General features: G+C 35.7%; 1 protein-coding gene across 4 annotated transcripts in view; it reads right to left on the minus strand.

The window, feature by feature from the left end:
* The window catches only part of LOC119066525 (histone acetyltransferase KAT6B), a 32,800-nt gene extending 17,342 nt beyond the window's left edge, over window positions 1-15,458 (minus strand). The window contains exons 1-2 of one of the 4 annotated variants that reach the window (XM_037169048.1): window positions 15,096-15,458; window positions 9,965-10,528 (exon numbers count right to left, since the gene is read on the minus strand). In XM_037169048.1, the coding sequence (XP_037024943.1) occupies window positions 9,965-10,513 (549 nt within the window). In that variant the 5' untranslated portion in view covers window positions 10,514-10,528; window positions 15,096-15,458. The remainder of the gene's footprint in view (window positions 1-9,964; window positions 10,529-15,095) is intronic. The other 3 variants (XM_037169046.1, XM_037169047.1, XM_037169049.1) reach the window with 3 other exon arrangements.
* Window positions 15,459-15,869: the final 411 nt, after the last annotated feature.

A 15,869-nucleotide genomic window follows, 5' to 3' on the forward strand; every position in this document is an offset into this window, starting at 1 on the left:
TTGTTATGTACTGATATTACTGCCGCTGCAGCAAAACAAGTAAATGTGACATTCTTTTGCAAATCTTCCAGAATCTAAATTTTTTGTGTACTTTTCCACACTGAAATTCTTTCTTTTTGTATTTTTGATAAATAAAAATACAATTTTCATTCACTAAGTACTTCCTTTGTTACTTTTAACTTGAACTGCAGCTTTTTCTAATAGTTTCCATATAAAAAAAACGTAATTTCCTTGGATTTTGATATAATTGGGTGCAAATAGTGTTTATATGACTATTTGCAACCGGGTGCAAATAGCATCTACCTTTTAAATATCAGCTCAAACCTTCTACAAAATAAAGAGTCGATACTAGGAACAACAGGCAGTCAAGTATGGTATTAATGCATATAAGGGTGTTATGAATATTCCCATAATTGATCGTCTGCTGTCACTTTGTCACAAACTATCAGGTTTATTTATATCTTCAAAAATTCTAAGGTGAAAAGTGGTAGAAAAAAAGCAGCAGGACGAAAGAGCTGATCGTGAACATAAGGACAAAAAAGCGAAGGAAGACAATATAAGGGAAATCGATAGATCGATTGATCAGTAATTGGCAACGTTAAATGTGGCGAAAAAGTTGTTGATCGTCTGTAACAAATGTTTGAGGAAAGCTGTAAAGTAAATTCACGGCAAAATAAATAATTCTGGCAGGAGCGGTTCATTTTTGCTTTATTGTGAGCATAATAAAGTATCTTTCATTGAGTCAAATACAATATTTTATGTCACAGAGGCATCTAAAGTTTGCAGTGGCATAAATAACTATTTTGAACCTTAATTGGAGTGTCTGCAATTTTCATTATTAAATCTAAAAAAAATGTCCTACATGTCCTGCGGTAGGACACGAAAGTTTTAGTGGGAAGTGGAACCGCTGAAATTTTCTTAAATTTCCTTTACTATTTTCCAAAATCTAGATTTTCGTAGATTTTTCGATTTTAAAGAGAAATTTTTTAGATTTTCTTTATTTTCTTGATTTTCTCAATTTTCTGGAATTTTCTTAGTTTTCAAAATTTATCAATGTGAAAACGACCGGTGATTGTACTGGTAAGATACATAGAAATGAGAATCACGAAATAATGTGGAGCTGAAGATTTAGTTCTCATTCGTTCAGACGAGAATCTTTCTGTGAGGATAGAGAACCACCTTACGGTATATTGATGATCACTAACCGCTTGTTAGTTAAATCATGCCACCATATTCCAGTTTGTTTGAACATTAGTTCCATAAGTATCAAGAAAACTTCGAATCATAAATGATTAACCGTAATTTCAAGCGTTTAAGTTGTGATTGAATTGTCCTCGATCCACAGAGAACATTTTCATTTCAATCGTGTGGGATATGACGTCAATTCTAACGCAGATACACACAGTCGATTAGTCTGTTTATCTTCTGACCGTGTCAGTGTAAATTGGCATCCTAATGTACTTTTGCAACAGAATTGAATCAACCAACAACCTAATCGCACGTTACCATCAAGCACAAATTAATGTATCATGCATCGCTTAAACTACACTTTATTCGATAGATACAGCAGATGAACTACTGCGGTACTCTAAACGTAATGTGTGTTCGTATGTATGACATGCGAGCAACAAAACCGAAGAGGTTTATTGTTGATTTATGTTGGATGGTATTTAATCATCGCTGGCTATCAATCTCTTCCATTTTATTTTCATCAACATTCATTATTTTGACTTAAAATACAGGAAAAATACGGAAACCTGCCAACCGACAGCAACTATAACACACAACAACCGGGGGAAAAAAATCAGAAGAAATAAACCATTACAAATATGGAAGCATAAAAATAATCGCATAAATCGCAATAAATTGTGTGTGCCTATATTCCATTTGTGTATTTTATAACTACGGTCGATGGTGGTGATGATGATCGCCGCTTTTGCAAGAAATATTTTTTTTTTATTTCATTTTTCACTGTTAAATGAATTTTGTATATCTACCAATGGTCTGATGGTTTAACAAGTATGACGCTCTTACATTCACAATTCTTTGTTTTTAGCCTTGAATTAGGTCATAGGCGTTAGTCAAAGTCAATAAAAATCATTTTTGCCGGGTGTTAGTTCTAGTTATCTAGTCATGTTATTGATACACAACTAAATTTGTTTGGAATTACATTCAACGAATGAAAGGTGATGGCTGAAACTGATGAGTCACTGGAGAATCTCGTGAAATATACAATAAACAATGTTGGCGAGTACTGGTGAATCACAGATGATAGAGAGATTGAAACATCGAAAAATCAATGGATAATGAAATATGAATCGTTGATGAAGTGGAGTAGGTAATATGACGATCAGTACGGAGCTAGAGGAACAATTGTTTAGAAGACACATCAAGTTTTAGACTAATTCAAGTCAATGTACGCTTCAGAATAAGTGTATTGACGATGAATCTGTCGTAACACATTGTGGATTCACCTATGAACGGTTGTCACGATCGTCCGGGTGAGAAGGTTACATTTTATGATTTTTTTACCCAGAAAATTCATTTAATCAAAGGCTAACCGAGTCAGATTACATTCTGACCGCCTGTGTCAACTTTTTTATCCATTCCTGCTTAAGCTTCTATTACTTCACTTGAGGGGTCGTCTAGGACTTCAAAACGTTTAATACAATTTTCGTCACAGTCACATGAATGACAATTGTGATAGACTCCCAACTATCAGTCGTTGGAGTAAGAATTAGGAAAAAATCATTTTTTTTTTCAATCGTCCTACGACCATAATTCAACATCAAACTACACTCGATATAACTGTCGTTCAGATCTTATAATTGATCTGAAATGACATGCAAAAATTGATATTTAATCAAATTGCATAATTGTAACAGATATACCTGGTTCGGCTTGTGTGTTCAAACACACATACTCTCTCTCACACACACACAATGAGCTCCCAAAAATGTTAATTTTTCTGTTTGTAGAAATGTGGCAACATTGCACATAAATTAAACTACATCTGCGACTTCATGTAAATATGCATAAACTTACGTTCGAACAAAAAATTGAGTTTTTTTTTAAATACAAAACAAAACAGTCGATATACCTTTTTGGTTGCATCACACACCGCTGTGTATATGTATAGTTAAATGAATATATTGCATACCAACCAGGTGGAATGTTCTACTAAGAAATGCAATGAAAGTTAAAGAAGCAGAACATTCGTGTGATATGTATACGACAGTTGTATACGACGATTGTAGTATCTATGTACTTTTATACATTATATAGACTATAGACTAATGCATAAGTTGTTGCGTAGGATATCATTTGGAAAACAGAAATTGTTTCGAGTCACCAAATTCTCTTCTTCTTTTCAGAATTCTGTTTTTTTATTTCTACTCATTTACAAAGCGACTAATCAAATTAACGTCATTAACATGGTAATGCCAAGACCTTTTCATTTGTCCATTTATTTTCGTTCGTTGAAATTGTTCGGTTTTAAGAATTGTAGAAAACTTGTTTTGTTCACAATTCACATCAGTTTTCAGTGTGTACATTTTAAGCGCATGAAATGCTGTAATAAATAACGTCTACGAGTCATGATGAACATGATTCGGTATATAATATTATACTCTTTGCATAGTTCAATGGACACCAGCATATTAACGACGAAATTATTGGAAGTTTAAATTAGTTAATCCTCACGACACAATTTGAATAAATTTAGATTATAATCGCTGACAAAAATCTCTTCCCAGTTTGGATGTTTAACATCAGATCAATTGATTGTCTTTAGAGTTACTTCCTACTCCGTCAAAGACGATGGATTTACATTTTTGTTAATGTTTAATGAACGGCGTACACTTTTTTGTTGACTAAGAGATAAGCCGGAAATGTTACAACAGTTATTGAATGAACAGTGATTGTGTTGTTAGAGTACTGATCTTGATGAACGAATAGTCTCAATACCAACAACGTCCCACACTATAGCGGAACACATCCCACACTATAGCATAACACGTCCCACACTAAACACGTCACATACTATAGCTGAAAACGTCACATACTATAGCTGAACACGTCCCACACTATAGCTGAACACGTCCCACACTATAGCGGAACACGTCCCACACTATAGCGGAACACGTCCCACACTATAACGGAACACGTTCCACACTATAGCGGAACACGTTCCACACTATAGCGGAACACGTTCCACACTATAGCGGAACATGTTCCACACTATAGCGGAACACGTTCCACACTATAGCGGAACACGTTCCACACTATAGCGGAACACGTTCCACACTATAGCGGAACACGTTCGACACTACAGCGGAACACGTCCCACACTATAGCGAAAAACACGTCCCACATTATAGCTGAACACACGTCCCACACTATAGCGAAAAACACGTCCCACATTATAGCTGAACACACGTCCCACACTATAGCGAAACACGTCCCATACTACAGCGGAACACGTCCCACACTATAGCGGAACACGTCCCACACTATAGCGGAACAAAAGCTAAAACCTTTGTAGACTCCTGGGAAAAAATGGTATGGTGATGGTCTCCTCTGTCCGTATTTTTATGTGAATTGCAAGTTCCACCTGACATATCAACCTGTTCACATGCATCACACATTGTCTTCTCCGTAACAGACTCTGTTAACCAGAGTTATAAGCAACGGAATATCACAGATGACGACTAAGGGCGCTTACCATTTCTTTTCCCAAACTCCTAAAATTGACCTGCACCTGTTCCGAGATGAATTGAATTCTACCCTGGTTTATTGATCGAAATTGATCAGAAGAGGTAATAAAACGAAGAAAGAACCAATCGATAGAAACCTATGAATTCTAACAGAAAACACTTACCACGAAACACCTCGAATTTAATTACAAGAAGTCAAAGACCTAATCGGAATAAAACCGATGACAAAACTTACAGAATTTATGGTTTTCTATTTACTTATTTACTAATTTCGTTAATGTGGTATAGACATCGAAACGAAAGTTGAATAACAGCAAACAACAATTTCATCAACGACACCGATTGTCACCGATGAATTTTCGTTTCTTTTTTTTTTAGTTTGTTTTGAAAAGCGAAGTTTCGTTTATCATACATTTGTATCGACTAACGTTAATGTTAAATGTAATTAGCAATTAATGCTCGCTAGAATGTGTGTTTCGTTTACGCAGGGTTGTGTATGGCACGATGTTTTTGTTAGAATTTCGGTAGACAGTAGATCGATTTCTGTAATCGTTCTACAACTGGTGAAAGAGAATAATGACAGGGAGACTTTATAGAATTGTCACGGCTATGATAGTTAATCGACAAACTAAAAGAAGTAACCTCAGTGACAACAATTCATAGACACTGTACTGTGATCATAAAAATACTTTTCACGCCATTCCATTACAACTAACACTCAAAACCATCGAATCCATATCGAATCCTGAAACAACCCTAACATTAATACCACTTTATAAACCGTTCTGCCGAAGTGTATGACGACCTGAACGTATTCTTCCGTATACACATATCACACACATTAGCTGAATGTAACAACAAAAAAATATTTTCCGTTTTCATTTTCTTACAAAGTATAATATTTACGGATGTGTTGAGTACATGTCAAATGTGTGCACATGTATCGAATGGGAAGATATATAAGCTAAATTTGAAATAACGTAACACATTTCAATTTTACATCTGGTTAGCGATATACTCATTTTTATAATGTTATGTGTAGCGTATTTAAGCGCGCGTATTTATACACATCCTATACGTTTAACACACGTCAATTCGTATTCGGTATTATGTATAAACGTTACAGGTAATCACTTAAAAAAAAAATTATCAATTTCTTCACACCGTTGTCATATTTTACATTTTAGTAAAACGAACAAAAATCGACGTGAAGGATAGTTACGTACCTACTGTCCGTGGTTGTTGTATTTGTACAAATGAAGTAGAAAAAACATTGGACAAATAAACACGTGAGCTCTGTGCTCGCATTTAAAACGAGGAATGCAGACTCGACTAAGAAATCCACCTAATGCCTGTTCTACCTTTCCCTCCTGCCAAAAGTTGTTAATGAGTCAGAGAGTGAAAAACGCAGGATTGGAAAAAATTTCTTTCCGGTATCCGAATCCGATTACCCGGTGACCAAAAACGTAAAACTGACTTCTCGCTTGTTTTACCAAAAATCATTCGATTTCCCTTTCAAACCGAAAATTTTTCTTTAAAATTTCCCAGTTCCCTGGATACTACGGATACACAACTCCGGAGTATCACATACGATTTAGTGAACATAGTCCATTTTGTTCGTCGAAGAAGTGTGTCTACCTTCGAGTCTGGAAGTTTGTCACCCCTCGGGTCTCGGTTACAAATTCACCTCTTTCTTCTTTCGATTCTAATTCTAAAATTATCGTTCTATCGATGTTACTAGCCTAGAGATCTCATTTTGTGCTTTTCCTTATAAACCAATCCCATCATCCTACATCGACATCTGCAATCATTAACAGCAACATAATTTATAGCGCATATGGCTTGTTATACATTCTGTTTACAAATAATTTTTTCTTTTTCTTTAATCTATTTAATAAGCCAACAGTCTTTCGAACGCGGAACATTAGTGTCTGTTTATGTTTAAAGCAACAACGAAACAACAACATGGTCCGGCATCAGTAAATAATAAACTAACTCAGTTCGCTACATCATTTCGATTGTCGGTCGAGTCAGAAAGTCAATTTGTTGTGTGATTCAATCGATGTTTGTTTACATACAAACGCGATGAATGGCTTTCTTTATGTCCAACGACATTTGATCTGATTAACAGAAGTTCAACTCAATCAATTCGGAATCGATGACGACGGTTAAATGGACGGTTAACGTAAATCAATTACGAATCTTACTCATCCCCACAGGTACGAGTAAATATGTCAGACAAACCGGTACAAATTGATTAGAATTCAGATTTATCGAGACTGGCGTTTATATGCAATGGATCAATGAGACTCTTTTTCTTTTCAATCCCTAATTGGATTCAGTTCCGCTTGTTAAAGTAAAAAAACGATCGCAAAAGTGAATTCTCTTCCATGTACAGTTGGATAATGGTAGCGAGAAAAAAAATTAATTAAATTGTTCGGATTGCCTTGAAAACAATCCTACAGAATCTGAATGCGTAATTTTCATATAACATCCACCGCGGTGGCAGGAAATGTATGGTGTTTCTTCAGTTGGAAAGATCCGAAGCGATTTCGGAATTTTTTTCATGCAAAATTTGTGTTCTACAATGAAACAGAGTGAGTTGTCTGCTATACACGAAAAGTTTATCGAAATTAAATTGAAATTTAACAAAAAAAAAACTTTCAGGGGTTTACACACAGTGTGTATGTATAGAGGGCACATCTTAATACGCTTCTGTGTTGGTGCGTGTTATTGATGTAAATAATGGAAATATTTACTTCAACCTAAACATAGAATGAAAAAAAAACGTTCATTGAAGCGGAAATAAAAGGGGTTAAGACGATCAGAGCGAATGAATAGAAACGTTCGCATACAAAAAACTAACCCGAAAGAATACGAAAGGTATCAACAACAACAACAACTTTAATTCTCACATTTGTTGGACGGTAAGTGAGTCATTTAATTGGAGTAGCATGAGTCAAGTTATTTTTTTCTTCGCTTTTTTTTCTCTCATCACATGGCAACATTATGAATGTAGTATCCAGTCGTTTGATATGGGCGTTTGCAGTGAGTGTAAGTGATTTTTTTTTCTTCACAAATTCGTATTGGAATTGGGGAGAAGAATGTTTCGATTCTTGCCTTGGCAGAAGCCTTGGGTGTCAGACCTTTCAAAACGAATGAGTGAGATCTAAGATGTGCGGAGATGTGAGGAGATGTGGTAGTGGAGATTTGTTCAGAGAATTTTCATATCCTCGCATCTCCGTACCGTTAAGAACCATTGGGTTAGTCGTCTCTGATGACTTTGAAAAGTTAGACATGCAGTTAGCAGTAAATACGGTACAGTGAATTTTAGGATTGGTTTTTGTGAGAAACTCCTTACATAGTCCTCTTACGACTTATGGCTACGGCATTGAAAGGTTATTAAATACTCCACCTAATACGAAAAATGTTTGTTTGGCCATATCTGGCCCATGGGCAAGTTAGATCTCCAGTGGTGGCAGAAGACCATAAATCGCAAAATATGAAAGTAAAATAAAAGTAAAAACTTCAGGGTTGGCATTGTCACACCATAGCTACGGCACTGTTTCACATTCATTGTTATACTCTGGGAGGACACGAATAGGAATATTGTGTATCTCAGTCAGCTTGCATTTGAAAGACATGGTGTCAAAATGAAGGTATTGGTGCTGCAATGAGACCTGAAAGAATCTGTCTATGACACAATTCTCCCCACAACAAACGATTTAACCATTCATTTACCACTCAAAACTAGAGTCACAATTTATCAATAATCTTTTAGGACTACTGAGACCCCACTTTTGTATTTTGGGTATTTTCAGCACACTAGCTCTGTAGAGCCAGAGCCGGATTATAAGGCGGGCTAAGCGGGCCGGGCCCGGGCGCGGGGAAAATTAGGGGCGCTGAGAAAGTAAGACTAAAGTACACGAGCAAAATGTACACCAATCAAAGTGAGGTTTAGATCTCGATTTTGATACAGTGTTCTTGCTCAGTTATTATCGATTAACGTCATTTTTTTCTGTATAAATGGAATTCGTTTAAAAACGGTCCTATTGAAATCGGCCTAGATAGGTAATAATCCATAGACGCCACAACTATTTTTTTAAAGTACTCAACTCTTATCCAGTGGTATAACTGATCCAATACTGAAAACATTCCTTTTTCTTGTGGAGGTATCTCCATATACATGAAACGTACAAGGTCGTGTGAAGTGGCATTACAAAGGTAATTGCATGCACTTTCGGGGCAAATGAGGTCTTATTTGGTTTAAACTTTATTTGAACTGAGATATGAACGGCTGAAAAAATGCTTAAAATTTGACTACACCGGTGAACATCTGATGGTTACTATGCATACAAAAAATAACAAAAACATCAAAGGCTGTTGCTACTGGTCTTAGCTTTCCAATGACACCAAACATGCATGGGTTGTGACATGATGAATGTCCCTTTGAACTTCAATTTGTCAAAATTGTCAAAATTTTATCAAAAAATATTTTTTCTGTGGCAGTAAAAGCTGCTGACTTACGTTTGCGATATCAGCGAACATCAACAAATTTAAAACTGTTTTAAGTAACCTGTTCACAATTACCTTTCCAATGACATGTATCTGGAGATACCTCAAGAAAAGTGCATGTTTCCTGTTTTCGATCAGCTTCCGCTGTTGAGGATTGAGGATTTTTAATAAAAATAGTTTTGCCTTCTATGGGCACGTCTGGTAGGACTGTTTTCAAAAGAATTCGGGTATTAAATGAGTTGCAAGCGATAAACCTCGCGGGAGACAAATTACAAAGAAAAACGTTTGATAACTGGAAAATCGGGTAATATGTTGAGATCATTTTTCACTAAGTCAACCTGGTGAACCAAAAAAAATTCGCTCGCTCCGCTCGCAACTCTACGTTCATTTCTATCACAAGAAATTCAAGTAGGAATTTATTGGTCGCTTAAAATTAAAATTCACAAGCAAAAGTAATTTAGACAACTTTTCTTAAAATTTAATTTCATTTTGTTTCTAAAAAAAATTGAAAAATTTCGTTTTTCACATTTTTGAGCGGCGCTGTAATCTTACGGCCCAGGGCGCTGGAAATGATAATCCGGCTCTGTGTAGAGCTGAAGTACCCCAGACATATACAGAAACACATTCTTTGAATAAATCATCTGTAGCTTTGATTAGATAAATTTTACCGACACTACTAATACGTTAGATCACTGATTTCTTGCAATAAAAGGGAAGCCAAACATTAAACTCACCTTTCCATTGTCCCCGGCAGCTGACTTTTTCCGAGGTGACTGATATTGCTTCGGCATATTTATTAACACTTTTCCAACTTTATACAGTTTGGATTCCTGTTCTAAATAATTCTTTTCCACTGCAATTTTCACCGAATTTTTAACCACTGACTTAAAGTCGGTATCCGGCGCTAGTTCAATGTCATTCGATTTCTGCACATAGTTTTCAATTGACTTTAAACTTGAACCGTCACATTCACCCAATTCACGCACGGCAACCGCAACCAGCCGCGACAGATCGGTACTGGACGAAACGGCGATGCGACGGTATGCAATCGGTGCTTTGTACGTATGCAATCCTTTGTTGTACACCTTAACAACGGTGCCGGTTTTGACCGCCTCTTCCAGTTTACTGGCAACAATGTCTTCGTGAAATTTATGGTGGCTGCCGATTGCCTGACAAATGCGTTGAACGCTGGGCCGTTGTTTTTGGGAACGGATTTTTGCGATGGCATCTAAAATCCATTCTCGCCAGTCTTCCGAACTTAAATCATTTGATGATTCTCGCATTGCGCGACAATGCACCTGAAATAAACAGGAAAACAATAATTAATGAAAGTGCTGCGACTCTCCGGAGTGTATTGTAAGATAAAAATAGTAACAACAACAACAATAGAACAACTTGTGAACAAGGCAACACAACAATTTTTTTCGAGAATCCAGACAACCGACAATCACCTTCATACCATGCGTTACAATTAAGCGCAGAACCTTGAGTGACTTTGCTGCATAAATAATCGTTTACCTGCCATCCAATCCCGGACAATCGAAAGTATACAAAACAAAAAGTGTACACACATTCGAAAAACGAAACAACAACGATTCAAGGTTACTTTAACGTCTTTTGTTTCGACAGACTCAACAGACATGCACTAAATGATGCATGACTTTCAAAGTGGATGTGTACCAATTACTGTAGACATTTTCGGTGACACTATTCGTATGGACAGAAAAAAATGCGAATATCGTTCATGAAAGTGACTGTATAGACTGTGCAATGAATGTCCGAAAGACTCAATTTGTTAATTCGTTGACAGGAAGTGGATTACCATTTACCAGACATTTAGTTTAACTGTCTGAATTCAAAGTTAATTGGGTAGCTCATTTGTATCGTTCACAGTCTACAGGAATAGGATCTACGTCGACTTGAGCCTTAAGCCATGCCAAATATTTTTCTCCAAATTCTCTAAACTTCGCTGGTTTTTTGTCGAGTATTTGAAGGGTGTCAGCAGGTCATTGTTAGGCTAATACAACTGTGGTATGACCGCCACTATAACTCTTTCCTTCTTATAGTTTCTTGAGATGGAACGGAGGCAGAAATTTTGGGTCACCTTTTCCCATGGATCGAATAGTCTCTATGCAAGCAGTTTCATGAGATAATTTATCGAAAATATTCAGTCACAACGGCACCATAAAACACGATGCGATTTTTCATTAAACAGAACGACTTCTCCGATAGCAGCATTTATAACGAACGAACAGTTGGAAAAGGAAGTAAGAGAACGAATTAAAATTAATCACACACAATCGTAGCACAACTGGTGATATCCAATTCTTACAATCTCATTATTTGCACAATTTACGAGTTATTTCAATTAGAATTGGAAAATTATTTACGACTTTGACGAGATATCATTTGAATGAGAAAAAAAAATTTATCAGAAGCAGAAGTGAATGTTTACGCGAGCGATCGAACAACACTTGAGAAAAGTCGACGAAATCATTACGAAAAACCAACATCAATCAGTTCAAATCGAACCTTCAACTTTCACAAGTTGATAATTTAGGGATTCAGTGTGTGAAACTTACTGGAGTAAACAGTATACATCCGAAAAAGACACTGTAAACATTACCGTGCAAATATCACCGTTTTTCTATGCCGTGTACTCCACCTCTTTCGGGGAGAGAGAGAAGACGAAGAAAAACTCACGTCCATAAAAACCTGGAATTGTCGACGTCCATCAACTTGCATCACACAATACTATCAAATATTTTCTTTAAAATCAATTTAATGATGGGCACATCGACATTGCGCATGATTATGAATTTTGCAATAGTGTGAGACGTTCCGTGTGCTTTTCTTATTTTACTTTTTTTCTCTGTACCATTTCTATATACAACACTCAACAACAACTAAAAAAAACATCAAATTATGAGCGAAACTTGTGTACATATACCGACGATTCAAAAGCGATAAATGTTTTATTTAGTTCGACGGAAATGAACGAAATCTTATGAAATTTGATTTGTTCAACGGGTAATATGTGCATTTTCTGGTGTAATTTAAATGCTCTTTGCTCTTGCTCTTACAGCGAGAGAGTTTAATTCGATGATTGACACAATTCTCCGATACGTTTCGGAATTGAATTTGAATGCAACAAAAACGACAAGAGATCCATTCTGACCTTTGAGAATTCAAACAAAAAATTTATTCGTTGAATCAATGACATGGTTTTTGAATGTACTACGACCTCCGGCATATATTTATGGATGGATGCAAAACGGAAAATTGTATACACATCGAATGACCTGCAATGTATGCTGAGGAACGCAAATAGATAATTGCAGAGCACCAGACGTGTGTATAGTATATTACTCGAGGTCATATTGTACGTTTTATGATTATATGAGTGAGAAAGCCATAGACAACGGGGAAAAACGGGTGAGGGTTGTTTCCATTCTGAATTTAATGGAATTGAGTAGTTGGCATAAATTTCTGTTATTTTTCGAATTAAATGTAACTAAAAAAGGGTTAGCCACCCACATGTATACATGTATACAAGGGTATCTCTATCTGTGTATTGCACACACTACTAACGATATTTATACCGTAACCAAGCATGTTAAATGACACCAATTAAGGATAAACAATTATTATTTTGGACTGTGTGTGTTTATTAATAACTTGTACCTACACAACACATTGAAAATGATTAAATTTTCGAAAGTTAATCGCCTTTACATGTGACCTAATGTTTTCATTGTGTTACCGTTGTATGTTGTTATGGTTAGATAGTGACAACAAAAGTAGAAAGAAAAAAAACTTGGATCGATACACATTCAGTTTACGAATTAATTAATTTTCCATAGTTCGTGTCACCATCATCGCCGAGAATTTATTCGAAAATTTTAATTGAACATTTTACAACTTTATAACAGGAGAATGACAGTGCAACAATGTCAGATTATGATTTGCATTTCAATGTTTATTGTTCGGTTGGAAGAGATTAGATTACGAGTCGAGGTTAACAATATTTAAAAAAAAAAAACGATTTTTGCATGAACGGAGCAATTAACCTCCCCATAGCATCTCAAATTGAATTGTTTTGAATAAATTGAATGAAACAGAGGAGATTCGGTTGATTGATAGCATTTTTGAATGAGGGGATTAGATTTGTTTGAGGACTATGGTAAGGCAATGTTTCAAAGTAATTTTAGATGAATAGCAGGTTTGAATCAACCAATCGCGTTAACTTTAGACAGTCAGTACACGATGTCATTTGTTTATCCCGTTGCTGGAGCAAGAAACAATTTATATGGCCTGTACGATGCGGATAAAAGATGCTGATAATTGAGAGTGATAATAGAACATTCGCTGCGAAAGTAGCTCTAGAAGTTTAAGCAGAAGGGAAATGATTTTGATGAGGATTTTGGGAAATCCATTATGATTTACAGAGAAACATTTGCTTAAGAGAATTGTCTGCATGATCACGAATCTCGTAGCCAACAAATCCTAACGATTGAAGACGTTTTACTGACAAAATGACAAATTGATTGCACTGAAAAATCGACGACACGAGAAACGACGACTTTCTGAAGAAAAGTTGAGTAGTCGCCGATTCTTCAAGAACTCACCTTTTCTTCAGGGAATCGCCGTTTTTTAACATGTTGAAGAAGGGAATATTCATTGTACGAAATGTTAAAAAAGCGAGAAGAAATGACCACTTCCCGAAGAAAAGGTCGGTTCTTGAAAAATCGGCGACTACTCAACTTTTCATCGGGAATTCGCCGTTTTTTCAGAAAGTCGTCGTTTTCGTGTCGTCGATTTTTCAGTGCAATGACAAATTGGTATCCTCAGACAAACATTTGTTTTTCACATTGATAAAAAGGTCACGGGTTGGAACACTTTCGGATGTTTATTTACGCAATATTACGGAATGTTACACGCCGAACATATTTTCGCATTAAACGAAAACGTTGATTCGTCATAATTGTGTATCCACTTAAGCCGTCCGTAAATCAGAAGACGACAATCAATTTCAGTAGCGATTTATGTGCATCAATCTATTATAAAACGCGAATGAAAAAACCGAGCGAAAATAAATTATTTTTTCGTTTTGAATAAAAACTTTTATCACACAGCATTTGCGATGAAACTAACCGTTCAGATTATATTATACGGCACCATTAGATCGTTGTTAATAAATGTAAAACAATATATAAAAAAAACAACAACCAACGACCGAGTGTATTACCTTTTAGTTTAAAATGAAAAAAATTATACAAAAAACCTGCACATAAGCAACAAAAACATCACAAAGCGGTGGTGAGACGTGGTGGACGAATATTATTCAATAAAAAAGCAGAAAAAAAATAACGCGAAACTAAACTTTGAAATGTAAATGTGTACACGGCTCTCATATATATACAAAAAATGAATGACACATCTGCTATTTAATTTGAACAAAATTTTTATGTTAATTGAACCAACCGAGAATGAAAACGTCTTTAATCGATTGTAATCAGTCGATTTTACGTACAAATCCACGGAAAATTATTCTCAATTTCGTCCGAACATTGAAACTGATGTTCAGTTTATTCATCTGTTCGATATGAATACGATACGAACGCTGGAAGACCATAAATTTTTCATAAATATTGAGTCGCAACAAATTTTTTTTTTTCATATGTACAATGTCTTTTCGTAACAAGCCTGGGTATAAGAGTTCGGCCGACGGCAGCCATTTTGATGGAAAAAAATTTTTCTTCAAGAATATTTCCACTGATTTGTATCGCAAGATGTTGCGTAATTAAACGAAAAACGATCCACAAAGAACACACAGTTCGATCTTTATTTGATCATTTAACTTACCAAATGGTTAATCAATTAATTTACAATCCTTTTCGAATGCAATATCACTTCACACTACACATGAACACTTCTTTACCGTCGGAATTATCGGAATTTTTTTCATTCTGGATATTTTAAATGGCGTTCAATTCGATTATAATAATTTATTGATTTGTAGCACGATACTGTCGAACATCACTACACAACGATCACACAACACAATAATCCAAATGCGAAATAAATGAGATTTGTGCACAATAATTCATGTCATCAAAAATGTTCAACTTACAGTAAAAAACGTAGTATTTGCAAAGTGTTAGTTAAAGTGATTCTTTTAAAAGCGGTTCTTTATTTGCTACCGCTCGCTTTTGTCTCTTTTCAACGAAAATGATGACAGTTCTTTCGCGCTTTTTATGTCTTACTCGCCGCTGCTACCAATTTTTTGACATTTAAACAATGACTACCACTTCCTTTGTGTGAATGCGGTGTCAAAACTGGCTGACATTTAAAAAGAACGCAGCGTTTTTGGTTCCTCTTTTTCAAAAATTATTATCGTTCGATGGAAGTTCGGTGAACAATTTTTTCTTAATGATGAAAACAGACGAAGCATTGAGAATCTGTTACGATCAAATTTTTCGTCACTTTTGATGCTTAACGAAATTAAAATAACGAAAACTTTGATCGAAACAGATTCTCAATGCTTCGTCTGTTTTCAGCATTAAGAAAAAATTGTCAACCAGAACCAATGAATGTATGTACAAACCAGGATGGTCTGTCCATACAAACCGGAGGAAA

This window comes from Bradysia coprophila, chromosome IV, assembly GCF_014529535.1.
Source record: "Bradysia coprophila strain Holo2 chromosome IV, BU_Bcop_v1, whole genome shotgun sequence".
Taxonomy (NCBI): domain Eukaryota; kingdom Metazoa; phylum Arthropoda; class Insecta; order Diptera; family Sciaridae; genus Bradysia; species Bradysia coprophila.